This window comes from Syngnathus leptorhynchus, chromosome 7, assembly GCF_054491065.1.
Source record: "Syngnathus leptorhynchus isolate UIUO chromosome 7, UIUO_Slep, whole genome shotgun sequence".
Lineage (NCBI taxonomy): Eukaryota > Metazoa > Chordata > Actinopteri > Syngnathiformes > Syngnathidae > Syngnathus > Syngnathus leptorhynchus.
Window position 1 is genome coordinate 116,825 of NC_141201.1, and position 16,635 is coordinate 133,459.

Below are 16,635 nucleotides of genomic sequence, written 5' to 3' on the forward strand. Positions count from 1 at the left end.
TGACGATCGATTGCGGCCGATGGTCGTCGTCGGTTTCAAATAACGGAGACGAAGCGGTGCGGGTACTTTCGGGCTGTCGAGGAAGACAGGCAGGCGCAACCCTTTCCCAATGGAACAACCGGAGTCATCCGTCTAGTCTTATTTTGAAAGGCAGGAGCGTGTCTTCCAAGCGCGCTCCCGTGGGAGTTGGCACAGCGTGCCCGAGCGCGCGCCGAGTCGCCCGAGTCTCGTTTGGACTTTTGGACGACGACATGAAGACAAACGAGTGACGAGCAGCGGCAGCGGGATTGGCGGCAGCGGCGAGGTAAGGCCGCCGGACGACAGCTGTCAATCATTCGCGTCACGCGTGGTCCCCGTGACGTGACGCTTCTACGTCATCCGCCGGCGTTGCGCTTGCTCGTCAAAGTTGGATTCGTCATTGATGGATGGACAAATTGAAAGGTAGGGAAGCCTGCTCCTAAGAGAGCCGCCTGTCTCCCTGCTGCCAATCGGCAGCTTATCAAAGATCTCCTCATTTGCACGAGGGAGGTGTGTGTTGCGGCAGGAAAACAAGCAAGAGACGGCTCTCGTGGGCTTCGCTATCACTGGATTTGTTGGATGGATCGGTTCCCTGTTTGATTCATTGCTTGATTCGTGACTGTCCTGGGTGGGGTGGGGTGGGAGGTCAAGTGGTCAAGTTCACCACAAGTATACAACACACTCAAGGAGGATTCCGAGCGACAAATTTGGGACATGGATTACCACATTTAGTCATTGAGTTAATGTGACATACATTCATGGGTTAAAAATACATACGCATATATATATATATATATATACATACACTTATACACACACACACACACACGTATGTATGTATGTATACACACATACTATATATGTATATATACACACACATACTATATATATATATATTAAAAATGTATTCCTTTGCTGTCTGAACAAAGGAATGGCTATCATCAATGGAGACATAATGAACATAATTCAACGATGTACATACTATACGCAGTCAAGCGGCCACTGAGAGCGCCTCCCAACCTAACCATGGCATCGTAGAGAGATGAGACAAAATCCCAAACAGGCTCAACGAGGCTGAAGGCCCGCACGGAAACGCGGGCGGCTCATCTATGAAAATAGAGCCCAGAATGGGCTGGGTGAGAACTGTGGCGGTAAGCTTCCCACACGCAGGACTCCAGCTCCCAGCGAGCCGGCTTGAGGCTACACCTCGCGTTGTCGTGGTGCGAAGGTCAACACGCCAGCTTGCCGTTACCTGGTGAAGACGGTGGCATTTTGGGGGTCGGGCAATGGGGGGAAGGCATTTTCAGACGGCGCCACATCAGAGTGAGCTATTGACAGCAGTCGCTGTTTCTCAAGTGTCAAAATGAACGGTGCACATCGATTTTAGCGGCATGCTTCCCATCAAGTTGAGCCTCAAACAAAGCCAACGGTCCAGAGACGTGAAAGAACCTTGGGAGAAGCAAGAGCATTGAGCAGCATTTCAATGCATGCTTTTGTTGTGGTTTCGCAAAAACTAAATGAAAGGAAAGAGCCAAGAGGTGAACAGCCAAAGCTTTGCTTCTATCAGCTGCCGATAGCTGGGGACTTGCCGGTGTCCGTCGGCGTGCGGCTACAGCAGGCCAAGGCTGTTAGCATGTTGCTCTTTGGCTCTTTCAATCTTGCCTGTTTTGATTTGCTTTTACGGCTTCTGCTGCCGCTGTTTGCGAGAGCGGGCGGCGCCGAAACACAACCGAAGCACGAACGCCGGTCTTTGGTGTTTTGGGGATTTTGAGCAGGGAAAGATGGCACCGCCAAACAAACACAGCAGAGCCGTCCCGTGACGGCGCCCTGACTCACACGTGCTGCCATTGTGTGCAGCATCCTCATCGGCTGGAGGAGGACCAGTGGGCGGGGCTTCTCAAGAGCACTAAGCCGGGGCTCTTCTTGACCAGCAGAATCAACATGAGGCTCAGGTACCCAAAGCCGCCACATTTACGTCCGCCAACGGTCGTCTGTGTTGAGCATTTACGCCACCCGACGATCGCCTTGTCGGAATTTGCTTTTGGGGACTTCCTCCGTACCCGAGACAAACCTGTGCCGAGTTACGGGAAAGAGTCAACTGGTCGATTGAGTCAGGCCTTGAACCTAGCCGCCAATTGACGCTTCCTTGTCATCCAATCGGAGACCCATCTCAAACCTACCTTCCTTCCTTCCTTCCTTCCTTCCTTCCTTCCTTCCTTCCTTCCTTCCTTCCTTCCTTCCTTCCTTCCTTCCTTCCTTCCTTCCTTCCTTTCCTTTTCCTACCTGTATCTGACCGCCTGTGTCGGCCTCGCCTTCATCCACTAGGATTCCCTTTATTCACCCATGTCCAAGGCTATCTCACTTGACCACCGTGAGCCATTGTGAATACCTTGACTGGTCTGTGTCCCCTCAGGTGCTTCCTGATGCTCCTGACCAGCACCACTGTTCTTGGGGTAAGTAGCCCCCATCCCCCCCCTCTCCCGAGGCAGCGCGTATGTATGTACGTCCATCGTTATGTCGGACATAGTGCACCTATAGGACGGGCGCCTGCCTTGTAACAGTGAGCGGCGGGCAGCGCTGATCTTCACATTCCTGCCTGCCGCTGATAGAAACGCTTGACTGCTAACTGAGTTGACACAACGCGGCAAGAATGCAGCCTGCAACACAAACACTGATGCATGATGGGAAGATGACAATCTGGGCATCTGTCTGCCGGGAGCGAGTGACGCTGGGCTCCGAACCCGACCACCTTTTGCACCTGCTCAACTGTTTTGTCATCTCAAGCGTGATGTCTTTCCTACGCCGCCACGCTTTCGCCAGCGTGTCATAGCGGGCGTGATGTCACGTCCTCCTCACACGAGACGTCATACGTGCCGTGCCGCCGGTCGGCGGACACGCTCACCGCCATACCGCACCGACGATGATGTGGCAGGAATGACGATGTGCTATCATATTGCCGCTGCTGATCCATCCGACTGTCTACAGGGCGACGACACGGAGCTCTGCGCCGGGCGAGACTGTTCCGCCTGTCGATGCTTTCCGGCAAAGGGAGCGAGGGTGAGACTCCGCCTGCAACAGAAAACAACGAATCACAGCTTGCCAAACCTCAATTGCAACTTGACAACACACCAAATCCAAAACTTAGTCTCGGGCAAATATTTTAAACCCAAACAAATCTAACAAGACCGAGACCACATCTAGAATTAAAGTACAGAGTGGAGACGGTCGGGTGCAGAAACTGGCCAGTGAGGTCCAGAAATTAGACCAGAACTTAAAACGGTGACCGCCAGAGTAACGCACAAAACGGTTTGAACTTTGACAGTGTCCTCCAGGCCGTAGAGCAGAGCAGAAATTTGGACATTTTGACAATGACATCCAGAAGTTAGCCACTGTGTCTGGAACTTAAGGCGGTTAGCCAGTCTCGTATAGAAATTCAACTTAGCACAGAAGTTAGCCAACCGAGTCCAGAGGTTATCCGGTGAGGTCCAGAACTTGAGACGGTGCCAGATTTCAAAAGCGGGTATCCGTCATTTGGTTGCGCATGCCTCATACAAGGAGCCCGTGAAACATTGGTATTATGCCTTCAGCCGTAACGGCCCTTCGAGGGAAACCAAAACGTAGCTACAATGTGGCCAGCCACAAACATTGGTTTGTAACCCCTGACCTGTTTTCATATACGCACAGGCAAATATACGTGCAGTTTTGACATGACCTTATTGGAAGATGTTACAAAAATAGTGTGTGTGCTTGTGTGTTTGCGTTAGTACAGCTGGGGGCAGCGGACAGACCCAAAGCGTTACGGACAAACGTCTGTCTCACTGATTTCACACCTCGATAATTCCAGAGAAAGCTGCAAAGACCAAAAACCAACAGAGATCAGACCTGTCACATCTCATCGCACACACGCGGGCACACACGCACACACACACACACACACACACACACACACACACACTCTTTGTGTATGCCGTTGCGGGGCCTCTGTCTGTCCTCTTGTGGTCACGTCGATGTGCGTGGTCGGTCACACGGCTTATTTTTAGGACTGCTGTTGTTTCAAATGGCGATGATGTGAACTCATCGGAAAGGGGCTTCTCAAACTTTTTGGGTCCAACGAAAGAATTATTCTTTATAGAGTCTCGGCCACGCGCGGCGATCGCGCCGACAAAAATAGAAAATTGGGAACAAACACAGCAAAGGCGGATGAAAGAGCAAATTGGGGACAAATACAGAAAGGGGGATGGGAAAAAAGGACAAAAGAGAAAGCCAGTCAGACTGGCTACAGCCGGCTGCTAACTTTGATCATACCGAAGAACGAGACAGAGTCGAAAACTTTGGACAGGAATTTGTATTCGGTCAATTTCATAGGCAGGTCAAAGTTGAACGAGCCAAGTCAATCAGATTTCAATTCCAAATACAACTCTTCTCTGTTCTTATTGTCCTGACTGCAGTTTGAGAAACCTTGCGTTGGAGATGGCACTTGCACACACAGCTCTGACTCTTGCTTGCTTTTCTCAGGGCTCCCCGGGGCCTCTTGGACGGCAGGGTTCTCAGGGACCCCCAGGCTTCCCAGGCCCTCAGGGTCCTCCAGGAGAGAAAGGCAAGCGAGGGACTGAAGGCCCAGCGGGACGTCAGGGGCCAAAGGGAGACGCGGTAAAGAAACACAGTCACAGCTGAAGATTGGCAATCTCCAGAAACGACATTTTAAACCCTGCCGCACACTTGAAACATGTGGATTTGGACAGACTAGTCAAGCAACACATATTCCTTAGAACCAGTTGTCACCGTCAAGAAATGGATGACTCTCGCACGGAGCAAACAAAACATGAAAAGGCTCTGGAAAGGAAAAAGCTTTGGACGTTGCTGTTCTTTTTTCTTTCTTTCAGGGAGCTGTGGGCGTTCCCGGATTTCCTGGTTTAGAGGGAGTCCCGGTAGGAAGCCCAATCCTTCCCCCAAGGATCTTTCTCTGCAGGATCGAGACTATCTTTCCTGGATGAGCAGCTTTGGTTTCTTTGCGTCATCAGGGTCATCCGGGCCCGGCCGGCGGACCCGGTTTTCCAGGTGTGGACGGGTGTAACGGGACGAGAGGAAGGCCGGGAAAGCCCGGACAGCCTGGAGAACAAGGGCCTCGTGGTGACGTGGTCAGAACTTCAAACTGCTTTACTTCTTAGGGTCACAGGCAGGACCTCGTGAACACCTCAATTAGTGCACAACACATAAACTAGACCACAAGAAACCTGACTTGAACTACAACACCTGAAATTGACCTCTTTGGTAGACAGAAAAAAAAAAAGAAAAAAAAAATCGGGCGTACTTGACGTGATTAGACGTTGACCAGGTGAAGTGTTGTCGTTCTTGTGGAGCACAGATGGCTTCAGTGGTTTCCTTAAAAAGGCAGCTGACGTTTTCTTTTCCCAGCAAGTATGTGCAGACAGCAAAGATGAATTGGTTGACTGGATTGTGTGGCAGGGTTTTCAAGGAGCAAAGGGATTTCCAGGGGAGCCAGCGCTCTTCTTCCTCCAGTACCCCGGAGTGCCCGTGAGTGGTCTCCACATCACACCCTAGATCTTTAGCATGAGCTGATTGTCCCACTGTCCGCTTCTCATCATCGGCTGACAGATGCACTAATCTTAGATTTTTGACAGGGTGACGCCGGCCTAGGGGGATTTCCTGGTCTGCCGGTGAGATGGCTGTCCCTCTGCCTGCCTGCCTGCCTGCCAGATGTCTTGCTTGTTTGACTTCCATACCAACACAGGCTTTCGATCTGACTCGTCTGTGTGCAGGGTGGACCGAGTCCCAGAGGTTCGAGAGGATTAACGGGTCAGATTGGTCCCGATGGATTCAATGTGAGAACATTTGTCATGACATAGACTATCAATATCCTTGTGCCAATGATCTGCAATGGTGTGGTTGACTGTGTAGGGTATCCCTGGCCTGCCAGGTTCCAGAGGTCCCCCTGTGAGTATGCCCTCACATCACACAACACACGTTTTCATCACAAAGAGGAAGAAGAAAAAGGAATAATGCTGAGGACTTTGCTGGTATTTCTGCTTCAGGGCGAACGAGGTAGATCGGTGCCGGGACCGCAAGGAGATGAGGTACCAAGTAGTATGGCCCGATTTTGCGCCACGAAAGCAGACGTTAACCGGCGTCATCCGCAGGGGGAGCAAGGCTTACAGGGGCCTCCGGGGCCATTTGAGTATGTGGACCCCCCAGAGGATTTCTACATCAAAGGAGAGCAGGTTACTGGCTTTTGTCCAGTCACACCACAGCAGTCATCTTTTCAGCCGGCCGGCAGCTCTAACGTGTGCTCTGTTGCTTCGTCAGGGTCTGGCGGGGCCTATAGGGCGGTGTGGAGCTCAAGGCCTGCCAGTAAGTCCACTCCGAGGTTCGATTGCGTCCCTTGACTGAGCTTCATCTCATCTAATTGGGCCCCTTTGGATTTTCAGGGTCTGGATGCCCTTCCTGGTGTCAAGGGAGAGAAAGGGATTGTGGGACTTCCTGGACCCAGGGTGAGGCGTCCTTCTTTCAACCTCCTCCTGGCAGTGTGTAGAAAGCAAAGTCAGCCTGTATCAGGTCAAGGGATGACCTTCAAGGAGAAAGTGCAGACACATTGTGCGGCTGCGCGTACAGCATATCGGTCGCCTGCATTTTGGCGACAGACAGACACTGCCGGCCAGCTTTACGCTTGCTTTCGCAGGTCCACTACACACACAATTTGAACTTTTGTTAAGCAATGTGCAACACAATACACCCACGGTGGCCCGCTGGGTCTCGCTGGCTTAAAACCCCAAATGTATATTTTGCACGGGTGAACGCGGCGGCCGGCCACTCAGCGTTTGAAAGCATTTGAATGAATGAGTCCACAAACAGTTTAGCATCATCCACCACTGGAGGCCTTAGCCAATCAGGCCCTTGTGTGCTTGTGGTCTCCAGGGACTCCCAGGACGCTCGGGTCTACCCGGTTACAAAGGAGCCAAGGTGAGCGAGTGCTGCTACGTCGAGCGTAGAACATGCCTGATCTCCCAGATCGACGCTAACGTTCCTTTGACCGGCTATGTCGCTTGCGTTATACATTAGCATGAAGCTACCTGAAACATCTTTGTGTTTCAGGGCGCTGTAGGAAGTTCTGGTCTTCCAGGTCTGATCGGACAAGAAGGTCCAAAGGTTGGTTGGTTGGTTGGTTGGGTGGGTGGTTCGTGAGGGGTTCAAACACCTTCTGGTTGCCGTGGAAATGAGTCACACGTGTGCCATGATACACATTGGTTTCTGTTCTCAGGGCATGATGGGAGATTCTGGTTTCAAAGGCCTCCCGCAGGAAATTGTCATCACACTTCTGGGTAGACGTCCGCACGCATGCACCGGACACACGGATCATTTCTTTTCTTTTCAACCCTGACTACGTTCATTTGTCCTCAAGGTGACGCTGGAGATCCAGGGACTCCAGGACCGACGGGACCTCCAGGAGATCGTGGATTCATGGGAACGCACGGGTTCCGAGGATCCCCTGGTCGATCCATACCGGGTCAGAGCACAGCTGCGCTATCTTCATGCGACTTTTCATGAGATCCATTTGACTCATTCAGTCACTTGACTCGCACTCTGATTAGGACTGGCGGGTGTGCCGGGAGCAAGGGGGACTCCAGGAAGCAGAGGTGACAAAGGAGATCCGGGTCGCGTTTTCACGGGTCAAGAAGCATTTCCTGGGGAAACTGGAAATCCGGGAAGAGCAGGACCCAGAGGAGCAAAAGGACAACCAGGGAGGCCAGGTAAGCTGGTGCTTATTTGGGAAAGAGCATGTCTTCCTTCCACGATGCGGACATTTCAATTTGTCCTCCAGGCTATTACTGCCTTCCTGGAGTGCCAGGAGAACCTGGAGAACTCGGTGAACAAGGGCCCTCTGGAGCACCGGGTGATGATGGATTCAAAGGTCAGTATATTTGGGTTCCAGTAAGTTCAGTTAATTGTGTAGAATGCTGAGTAAGCTGCAATGCCGTGTGTTTTGGGACAGGTCGACAAGGTGAATGCTCCTGCGGTCCTCCAATTGTGGTGAGGGGACCCCCAGGACCAGTGGGGAAGCCCGGTTTGGTGGGGTATCCAGGGTCCCCAGGAGCCCAAGGGCCAAGAGGGGAGAACGGCTGTGCGGGAGACACAGGTGTTTCTGGCCAGCCGGTAAGAAAACATGTGGCCCGAGTTCATTGGAACAGGCAGGCTCATAATTACGGAAAAATAGACTCGTTTGCCCAGCCTTGTTGAGATCCAGGAAACATTTGAATTCCTCTATTAATTGCTTGAGTGACTGTTTGATTGATTGACTGGCTTGCAGGGCCTGGGTGGCTTACCTGGTATCAAAGGGTTCAAAGGTGAAAAGGGAGACTTCATTGTGGTGGAAATCAAAGGTAAATTGACCGGCTTTGACTGCCAGTTTGAGATAGATTGCTGTTGAGATCTCAAGAAAACTGACCAGATTGTGGATGCTATAGACTAGTATGGTAATGTGATTAAACCATGTCTACACTGATCAAACATGTTTCCAGGCGAGAAGGGCGAAAGAGGGGAGTTGGGTCTTGCGGGTAGACAAGGTTTCCCTGGAAGAGGAGGACAGGATGGACTCCCAGGACTCCCTGGAAACCCTGGACCTCAGGTCTTTGACTCTCACTGATATACAAGCATCAAATAGTTGCGTCAAATCCTACAAACTTGTTGAGTACACAAACCAGAGGATCTGTCATGAAAACTCTCCCTCCGTTGCATGTGGCGTTTTCCTGCTTACCTTAGATTTGCTTTCAGGGTGAAAGTTACTCTGCTTCTCCGGGGGACCGAGGCCTTCCGGGTCTCCCTGGCCCCAAAGGACTCACCGGACAAACTGGCCCCCAGGGATCAGGCATAGTTGGAGCAATTGGAAAGCGGGGGGACCCAGGAGCCCCAGGATTTCCAGGTTTCTCTGGCTTCCCTGGCCTGAAAGGTGTTCAAGGTAAAGGTTGTTGAGGGAAAAAAAAAAAAAAAAAAAGCAACGTAGTTGCCAAGGTTGGACTGACGTCTTACGTCTTCAAAGGCGAAACACTTCCTTGTATACCCAGAAACCCTGGACTCCGAGGACAGAAAGGGGAGGCAGGAGAAACAGGTGAACACAATACCAAGGATCTACCATTTCATTTCTGTTCATATCTGTATCTGACTTCCTGTTCATTTGCATAGGCCCAAGAGGGCTTCCTGGTCCTCGTGGTTTCAACGGATTCACAGGACCTGATGGACCTAAAGGAGAGAAAGGACAGTCTGGACTTGCTGGACCACCTGGACTAGCTGGTACCACTGCTTTAGTACCACAATTTTGGCCAGTAGCTATAATAAGTGACTTTGTGTCTTCCTCTGCAAGGACCAAGAGGTTTTATTGGAGATACCGGAGTTGAAGGACTTGAAGGATTCAGTTTGACTGGAGAGCCAGGTATTGCCCTGTCAAAGATGTCTGATTTCATAGAAAGGAAACTATTGCATTGACATGTTAAAGCAGAATGCATATCCACAACCGGTATGTGGAGCTTAAGGGACACATATGCAACGCAGACAAGATGAGACATCTACATATTGACGTTACCACTGTGCTCCTTCAGCACTTGTGTATGTTTTTCCTTTCTGTGGTGTACGTGTACGTGTGTGTGTGTGTGTGTGTGTGTGTGTGTGTGTGTGTGTGCGTGTGTGTGTGTGTGTGTGTGTGCGTGTGTGCGTGTGCTCATGTGCGTGAGTGAGCCAGGCTCGCCAGGTGCACCAGGCACTCCTGGACTTAGAGGGCAAGCTGGAGATTCTTATGTGGGGACCTCAGGACCCATTGGCTTTCCAGGGATCGCTGGTTCTCCTGGACCTAAAGGAGTCCCAGGTCAACCTGGTAACCAAGGTTTCCAAGGTGAGGGGAAAATCCAAAGATAGATCTATTGTTGTGGGACTTATTTCAGACCTTATCCTTCATAGTGCCACACAAATGCTGTGACCTGAAACAGCTCCTCTGATGAAAGAAGAGTGGATGAAGTTGTACAGAAATATCTGTGCGAACATGAAACATTAGTGTTCTTTTCACATGTTATCTTTGTCGTCAGGGGTCCCAGGTCTACCTGGGGTTCCAGGACCAAAGGGCCAGAGAGGACAGGATGGTGCATCGGGCAGCATCGGTCCAAATGGCCCTATCGCTGATCTGTGCAAAATAGGAAAATCTGGTCCTGCAGGTCTTTCTGGTCCACAAGGACTTAGTGGTCCCCAAGGTAAAGTCTGAGTTGAAGTAATGTACTGATGTCTTGGCTCTTGTTTCACCAGGAGAAGTGGTGATACAAGTGTGGGACAATTGACCTCAAGGCTTCTTTTTCCCTTGATGTTTTTTGGTTCAGGATGTTTTGGGGAGAAAGGTGACGTGGGTGAACCGGGATCTCCAGGCTATGGACCCCCTGGCCCTGTGGGCAAACCAGGGTCTCCTGGCTTTCCTGGCTATCCGGGGCTTCCGGGCACCCCTGGTTCAAGTGGAGACTCTGGATTTGCAGGTTGGGATGGACGGAAAGGTGAGAAACCTCTTGACAGCATCAACCTTTTTCATGACTAAATAGTTTTTTAGTCTGTGACGTAAGAATGCTTCAAGGAGATTGGAGCGAGGGACAACTCAAAGGTGTTTGGGGCTCCTCTGAGTTCATAGGGTACCATGTGACATCTCACAAACAGGTCTGATGGGACCCCTTGGTAAGAACGGTGTCCCAGGAGTGCGAGGATTGATTGGGTTCCCAGGATACCCAGGGAGGCCAGGAGAGAGAGGACCTCATGGACAAGATGGCAGGCCAGGATGTCAAGGTCCCAAAGGAGAGAAGGGTAAAAGCCACACAAGGAAACAATGATGCTAATATCAGGCGGCACAGTGCCTCAAAGTTGGCTGGCTGGCGGTTCAAATCCGGTTGTTCTACCTGCTCAAGTTACTATCTCCGGGTGCTGCGACATTTTCCCACATTCCAAAAACATTCATTGAAAGGTGGAACTTGTTTGAATACGACTGCGAATGGTTTGATATCTAAATGTGCCCTGAGATGGGCTGGCTGCTACGCAGTCTTGGGTGTAGCCCGAAGGTAGCTGGGATGGGCTCCAGACCTAATGAGTGCAAGCAGTATAGGGGATAGGGATGGATGAATGGATCATCATCAATCGACATCTGTTATCCATTCTTGTTCTTGTGGTCTTCTAGGATGTAAAGGCTACCTAGGACCGCCTGGGAAGACACTGGGTGTCCCAATCAAAGGTGCGAGGGGAAAACCTGGTCCCCCTGGTGTCAATGGTTTCCCCGGTGCACGAGGTCAGACTGAAGTGATGCATTAAGGCGCGATAGGATCGTTTTGCTACAGACTGAAAGAGGCTTTCCAAAAGACGAAGACTGATTTTTTTTCACCGTTTACTTACCAGGAAATAAGGGTGAACAAGGTCTTGTGGGCAAGCCTGGGTACCCAGGCATCAACATGCCCTCGGGCATCAGCGGGCCCCCAGGCCCGCCAGGGAATGCGGGCAGACCGGGGATTTCCGGAAGACCTGGTCATCCTGGGCCGTCCGGTTTCCTTGGCTTACCTGGAGAAACGGGAGACACAGTAAGATGAGATAAAAGCATGTCCATTAAGTAGGCAGTCCAGAACACACTCAACCAGAATTCAGCTGCAATCAAATGTAGTACAATTTACCAATGTTGTATCCTACCAAACACCAAAACGCAAATACAAGTGGATCGCCTGCATAGTCGTGGTTCTTCATTTGCAAATTCAATGTAGGCGAGTCAACGTTACAGATTAGTCGTGGTTCCTCATTTGCAAATTCAATGTAGGCAATTCAACGTTACAGATTGGTCGTGGTTCTTCATTTGCAAATTCAATGTAGGCGATTCAACGTTACAGTTTTCATTTATTTGGAGGTTTTTTTTGTACTGCGTGTTTAAAATGCAAAGTTGAATAACTCTCTGAGGTCTGATGAAGCGTAGGATTAGATAGTCATGACTACAAAATGCTGATGTTATCATTCAGGGTGACCCAGGATCCCCTGGAAGGCCCGGTGAACACGGTCGACAAGGACGTCCCGGATCCAAAGGTGTGGTCCATTTTCCTGTTGCCGTGACAAAGGTGATTCAGAGACATTTGTAAAGATTTTGCTTTGATGTATCAGGTGATCAAGGAGAGTCTCGTAGTCGACCTGGTTTACCTGGAGACAAGGGGCCTTCTGGAGACGCTGGGCCTCAAGGTGAGGTTCTAACATGTCGGTCAACTTGAATCCTACAACACTAGTTCAATTGTCCTTTATCAGGTGCTTCTGGACCTCAAGGTGAACCTGGAGCACTTGGTTTCATTGGCGAGCCAGGCCAGAGAGGCTTCAAAGGTGATCTGGGACAGCCTGGGGAGCAAGGACCACTAGGTACAGATCCTATCTCGTGTGCTTCTCAGGCTAATCGCAACCACAAAGTTGGCCGTGCTGCTGTTTCCAACGAACTCGAAGAAACTCTTCAGTCTGGGCAAGAAGAAAACTCCAAACTTGTCTGTCTGTTCATCAGGTGTGACTGGGCCCCCAGGCCCCAGAGGTCGGCCAGGGGTTCCGGGTCTTCCTGGCAATACGGGTGCTGATGGTCCCCCTGGACCGCAGGGCATCTTTGGACTCCAAGGTGAGAAGTTGTGGTATTTGATTTGATCTATTCATCAGAGCCAGTTTGAGCAATGCGTTTTGAACGTTAGTAAAACCTCACTCCCCGTGAGCTCATATAGAGTGCTGACTGCTTAGCTGTCAGCCCAGGCTTTAGGCTCAGTGGTCAGCGCTCCCAAGCCGGTGACGGTCGCGCTTTGGGTTTGCGCCCTGCGTGGAGTGGGGCGGCTTGGAAAAGCCACCTGTTACATTAGTCAATCAATTGTTGGAACAGGTCCTCCTGGACCGCTGGGACGTCATGGCCTCGATGGACTAAAGGGGGTGAAAGGAGACATTGGCACCAGAGGTATGCCCACTCCTCTAAATGGAGCAATGAGCTAGTGATGCCCAAAAGTACCTTTCTGTACAACAGAGTTATTTCTTTCATTTCTTCAGCAAAACCTGCCTGTGCTGTCTCTTCAGGTCTCGGTATTCCAGGTTCTCAAGGTTCTCAAGGTCTTCCGGGAGATAAAGGCCCTTCCGGTCCTCCAGGTCTCCCAGGTTCATCACAGCCGGGACCTCCAGGACCTAAAGGCCCTTCAGGAGCTCGAGGTTGGTGATGTTGTTTTCTGGAGGACCCTTAGGTCCTACTGGTATCTTCGCTATTTGCATTGAGGTACTATTCTCACTTTTTATTTGTCCAGGCCCACAAGGACAAGTTGGGCCATTGGGTGAATCTGGACCTGCATGTAAAAATCCTCCCTCGGGTATTGCGGGAGATCCTGGAGACCTTGGACCGGATGGAGAGTCAGGTCAGATGACAAGTAACATTAGTGGCACGTTAACAGTTGATCTGTGACTTAACTAACCTCATATAACCTTGCAGGTTTCCCCGGCGACATGGGGGATTCGGGTCCTAACCCTCCAGTTCCTGGTGATGATGGGGACAGTGGAGACAACGGATGCCCTGGCCCAAAGGGAGACAAAGGACTTCCAGGGGTTAGAGGACAAGCAGGCACAAGTGGAAATCAAGGGTTAAAAGGTGAATGTGGGGACTGAGTGGTCATAGTTCTGGGCTCAGGTTGTTCTAGTCCAGAGCAGCCTGAGGCTGTGACGGTATTATTTTGAACATCCGTGTGAACAGGTGAGCGAGGTTCTACAGGTCTGATGGGGATACCTGGAAATCCGGGCTCGAGAGGTTTGCCGGGACCAACCGGACCTCTTGGGTCTCAGGGCTGTACGGGTCAGGCGGGTCCAAAGGGAGAGATGGGCAGAGTCTTTCCCTGCTCCACTTACCCTACACCCCAACAGGGCCCTCCGGGACCCCCTGGGCTCCCTGGTCTACTGGGAAAATTAGGTTTTCAGGGAGACGATGGATTTGAGGGACTCAAAGGTATGAGGCTGCGACAAGGCTGAGTCAGCAATGGTGAGATGCTGACTGTTGATGTTGTGCTGCAGGTAAGAAAGGGGATGCCGGGTGCGTTGGGCCCCGAGGCCCGCTGGGGCCACCAGGGCCTGTTGGGGAGCCAGGTCGACAAGGCCTGGAGGGTGAGAGCGGTGCGGTGGGAGCCAAAGGTGAGACTAAAAGTTGAAATGTTCACAGTACATGTGCCGGTCGGTGCAACTGGTTTTCATGAGCGGCCAACCGCTGTCAGCTAGTTTTGCTGGCTTTCCTAAATTCTGTTGCAGGTGAGCAGCGGCATCTCACAGAGACACACCCAGCCATACCAACAGAGTTGACTCAATACAAAATATTTGTAAAAAAACAATAGACATGGCATCTTCAAATGATGTTTTCTGATGTAAAGTCGCAGTTTCTTGTCAGATGAGGGAAGCTGAGATGCCGACCGGCCGGCCGGCCGGCCAGCCAGGCGGCTGGAATTTGTTTGCGATGGCCCACGCCAGTGGTGTTGGGTCGCTGAGCTGTAAGCTTTTTCCTCAGACTTGCTGTGCTCTGTGCTCAGGTGATCCTGGTTTGACCGGAGACCGTGGACCTCCCGGACCATCCAGACCCGTGAACGCAGGCTTCCTAATGGTCATCCACAGCCAGTCCAAAATGCCTCCATCTTGTCCTCAGGGGATGCAAACCCTGTGGTTGGGATACAGTCTCTTGTATCTGGAAGGCCAAGAGAAGGCGCACACTCAGGACCTCGGTACTCTTCTTACCTACTATTTTTCTGGTCTTGTCCGGAACCAGCCGGGTCGTCTGATGACCGGCCGACCGGACATGACTGCGGCCGTAGCTCAGCGGGAGCTGCGTTCAGACGCTACGCCAGCGTCTGGAGTTACAAAAAAGTCCAAACGAGTAGGGCCAAAATGTCTTTATCTTAATGATTAACTGTTAAGAAGTGTCTCTATCTTAATGATGAACTGTTAAGAAGATGAACGCGACCCAGATTGGCCAGCCCGTTTTCCCTCTCGACTCCCATGTAGCAGGTCGCAATGGCACGGGACGAAATCTGCCATCTCCTGACGTCCTTGAGCCACAAGTCAGACTTGCCATTGTTGGCCTGGCCCGACACCCCAAAGTCTATACAAAGCCTCAGCGTTCCTACAGCTGCCATCGGCCGCAACCCGTCTGCGGTCGGAGCACATCGCCACTCAAAACAGGGGACAGGGAGGACCATTAATGACATTGGTGCCGCTGCGAGAGCACAAAGGAAGGCGTTCTTCTTTTGGAGCCGTCTAAGCGCGTTTCGTTGTGTTGCAGGTCAGGCGGGCTCGTGCATGCGCGTCTTCTCCACCATGCCCTTCGCCTCATGTAACATGGGAACGTGCTCGTACGCCGGCCGCAACGACAAATCCTATTGGCTGTCGGCCACGGCCGCCGTGCCCGCCTTGCCCGTGGGCGGAGCCTCCATCCGAGAGCACATCAGCCGCTGCGCCGTTTGTGAGGCGCCCTCCGCCCCTGTGGCCCTGCACAGCCAGTCGCCGGTGGGGCCGCCGTGCCCCTCCGACTGGGCCAGCCTGTGGACCGGCTTCTCCTTCCTCATGGTGAGCATCGCATTTCCGGAAAAAAGGCCACGGCCATCGAGTACAAGGATAAAGCAGATTATATTCCAGAAGTATCATTTTCAAAGTATATCCCAAATGAAGTCATCCACAATCTGACTAATATCAGATGAACATTTCAATGAATAGTCTCCGCTTTCTGTCATCCCCATGCAAGCAGACTGATTGATGATGCTTTGTACAAGTAGCAGCTTACTTTACTTTGAAAGAGTCATTTTGGCAATTTCCCCATAGCCCTAGGTGTCAACCAAATCAGGAAGACAAACAGAATCTGTGCCTCCGTGCTTACAATCAAGGGAGGTGGGTTAGGGTTATTTGGCTTCAGATTGATTCATGACGGAAAAAGCCTTTTTCATGGGATCCATCCAAAGAATGGAAGTTAAAAAAAACAAGTGAAGGGGGGAAGCTTTTTTTCAAAGTACATTTCAGTCTGAAGGTTGTTTGCTTCTGTCGCCATTGGCAGCACACGGGCGCCGGCGACGAGGGCGGCGGTCAGTCGCTGACGTCGTCGGGAAGTTGCCTGCGGGACTTCCGGCCGCAGCCCTTCGTGGAGTGCCAGGGCCCCCGGGGGACGTGCCACTACTTTGCCAACATTTACAGTTTCTGGCTAACGGCGCCCGACGCTGCCGACAGCCGCCAACACTCCGCCAAGGTGGGACGCTGCAACGTCTGCATCAAGGTGGCCCCGCCCTGAACGCCAAGCGCCCGCTTTTGCTCACAACTTCAAATTAAAACTAAATATATCTTTTGGATTTCCTCTCCTTGGGTCCTCTCCTCTTCCCCTCTTTCAAGCTCAACTTCCTGTCAGGGTCCGCTGGAACAAATGCCAGCTTTTAGCCAGGGGAAACCCCCCCCCCCCCCCCCCCACAGCTGTAGGCTGCCGCCTCGGCATACCAGCGAGCCGGCAGCTTGGCGCTTTTGCCAGATGAGAGGCCTCCTCGGCCCGTCTTTTTCCTTGAGCGGCGTGTGCTCCAACTGCCAAACTCGCTT

The 16,635-nt window shown here is 51.7% G+C and overlaps 2 protein-coding genes across 7 annotated transcripts in view; one reads left to right on the plus strand and one right to left on the minus strand.

The window, feature by feature from the left end:
• Nucleotides 1–16,635, minus strand: part of col4a3 (collagen, type IV, alpha 3) — a 35,862-nt gene that overhangs the window by 15,289 nt on the left and 3,938 nt on the right. The window contains exons 5-9 of the mRNA XM_085916584.1: nt 14,800–14,912; nt 13,503–14,722; nt 13,323–13,423; nt 11,440–11,601; nt 5–3,087 (exon numbers count right to left, since the gene is read on the minus strand). The gene's annotated coding sequence lies outside the window, so the exon portion shown is untranslated. The remainder of the gene's footprint in view (nt 1–4; nt 3,088–11,439; nt 11,602–13,322; nt 13,424–13,502; nt 14,723–14,799; nt 14,913–16,635) is intronic.
• Nucleotides 205–16,492, plus strand: col4a4 (collagen, type IV, alpha 4). Of its 6 annotated transcripts, XM_085916582.1 has the most exons (47): nt 205–304; nt 1,876–1,970; nt 2,432–2,471; nt 3,004–3,075; nt 4,534–4,668; nt 4,902–4,946; nt 5,040–5,156; nt 5,485–5,553; nt 5,661–5,696; nt 5,799–5,861; nt 5,938–5,973; nt 6,072–6,113; nt 6,177–6,257; nt 6,343–6,387; nt 6,465–6,527; nt 6,952–6,996; nt 7,129–7,182; nt 7,295–7,355; nt 7,436–7,540; nt 7,626–7,784; nt 7,856–7,945; nt 8,027–8,187; nt 8,342–8,414; nt 8,553–8,659; nt 8,806–8,989; nt 9,071–9,139; nt 9,214–9,321; nt 9,392–9,460; nt 9,767–9,916; nt 10,107–10,268; nt 10,392–10,559; nt 10,717–10,860; nt 11,228–11,335; nt 11,443–11,621; nt 12,048–12,111; nt 12,187–12,261; nt 12,325–12,432; nt 12,569–12,676; nt 12,929–13,000; nt 13,117–13,245; nt 13,338–13,445; nt 13,520–13,675; nt 13,778–14,026; nt 14,092–14,208; nt 14,598–14,786; nt 15,344–15,627; nt 16,109–16,492. In XM_085916582.1, the coding sequence occupies exons 2-47, from the start codon at nt 1,960–1,962 to the stop codon at nt 16,337–16,339; spliced, it is 4,941 nt and encodes a 1,646-aa protein (XP_085772708.1). In that variant the 5' UTR covers nt 205–304; nt 1,876–1,959; the 3' UTR covers nt 16,340–16,492. The 6 variants fall into 6 exon arrangements, with proteins under 6 accessions (XP_085772708.1, XP_085772705.1, XP_085772704.1 ...); XM_085916581.1 differs by lacking the exon at nt 205–304 and adding an exon at nt 355–441 and having other exon boundaries at nt 6,072–6,257; XM_085916579.1 differs by adding an exon at nt 407–441 and having other exon boundaries at nt 1,876–3,075; nt 6,072–6,257.

What these genes read in the sequence shown, in the direction of transcription:
- col4a4 (XM_085916579.1), top strand. Translation starts at nt 2,857, where the DNA reads ATGTCACGTCCTCCTCACACGAGACGTCATACGTGCCGTGCCGCCGGT. An exon ending in AATTGTCATCACACTTCTGG is followed by an intron (nt 7,356 to 7,435) that starts GTAGACGTCCGC and finishes TTTGTCCTCAAG; the next exon opens with GTGACGCTGGAGATCCAGGG. An exon ending in TGGAAATCAAGGGTTAAAAG is followed by an intron (nt 13,676 to 13,777) that starts GTGAATGTGGGG and finishes CCGTGTGAACAG; the next exon opens with GTGAGCGAGGTTCTACAGGT.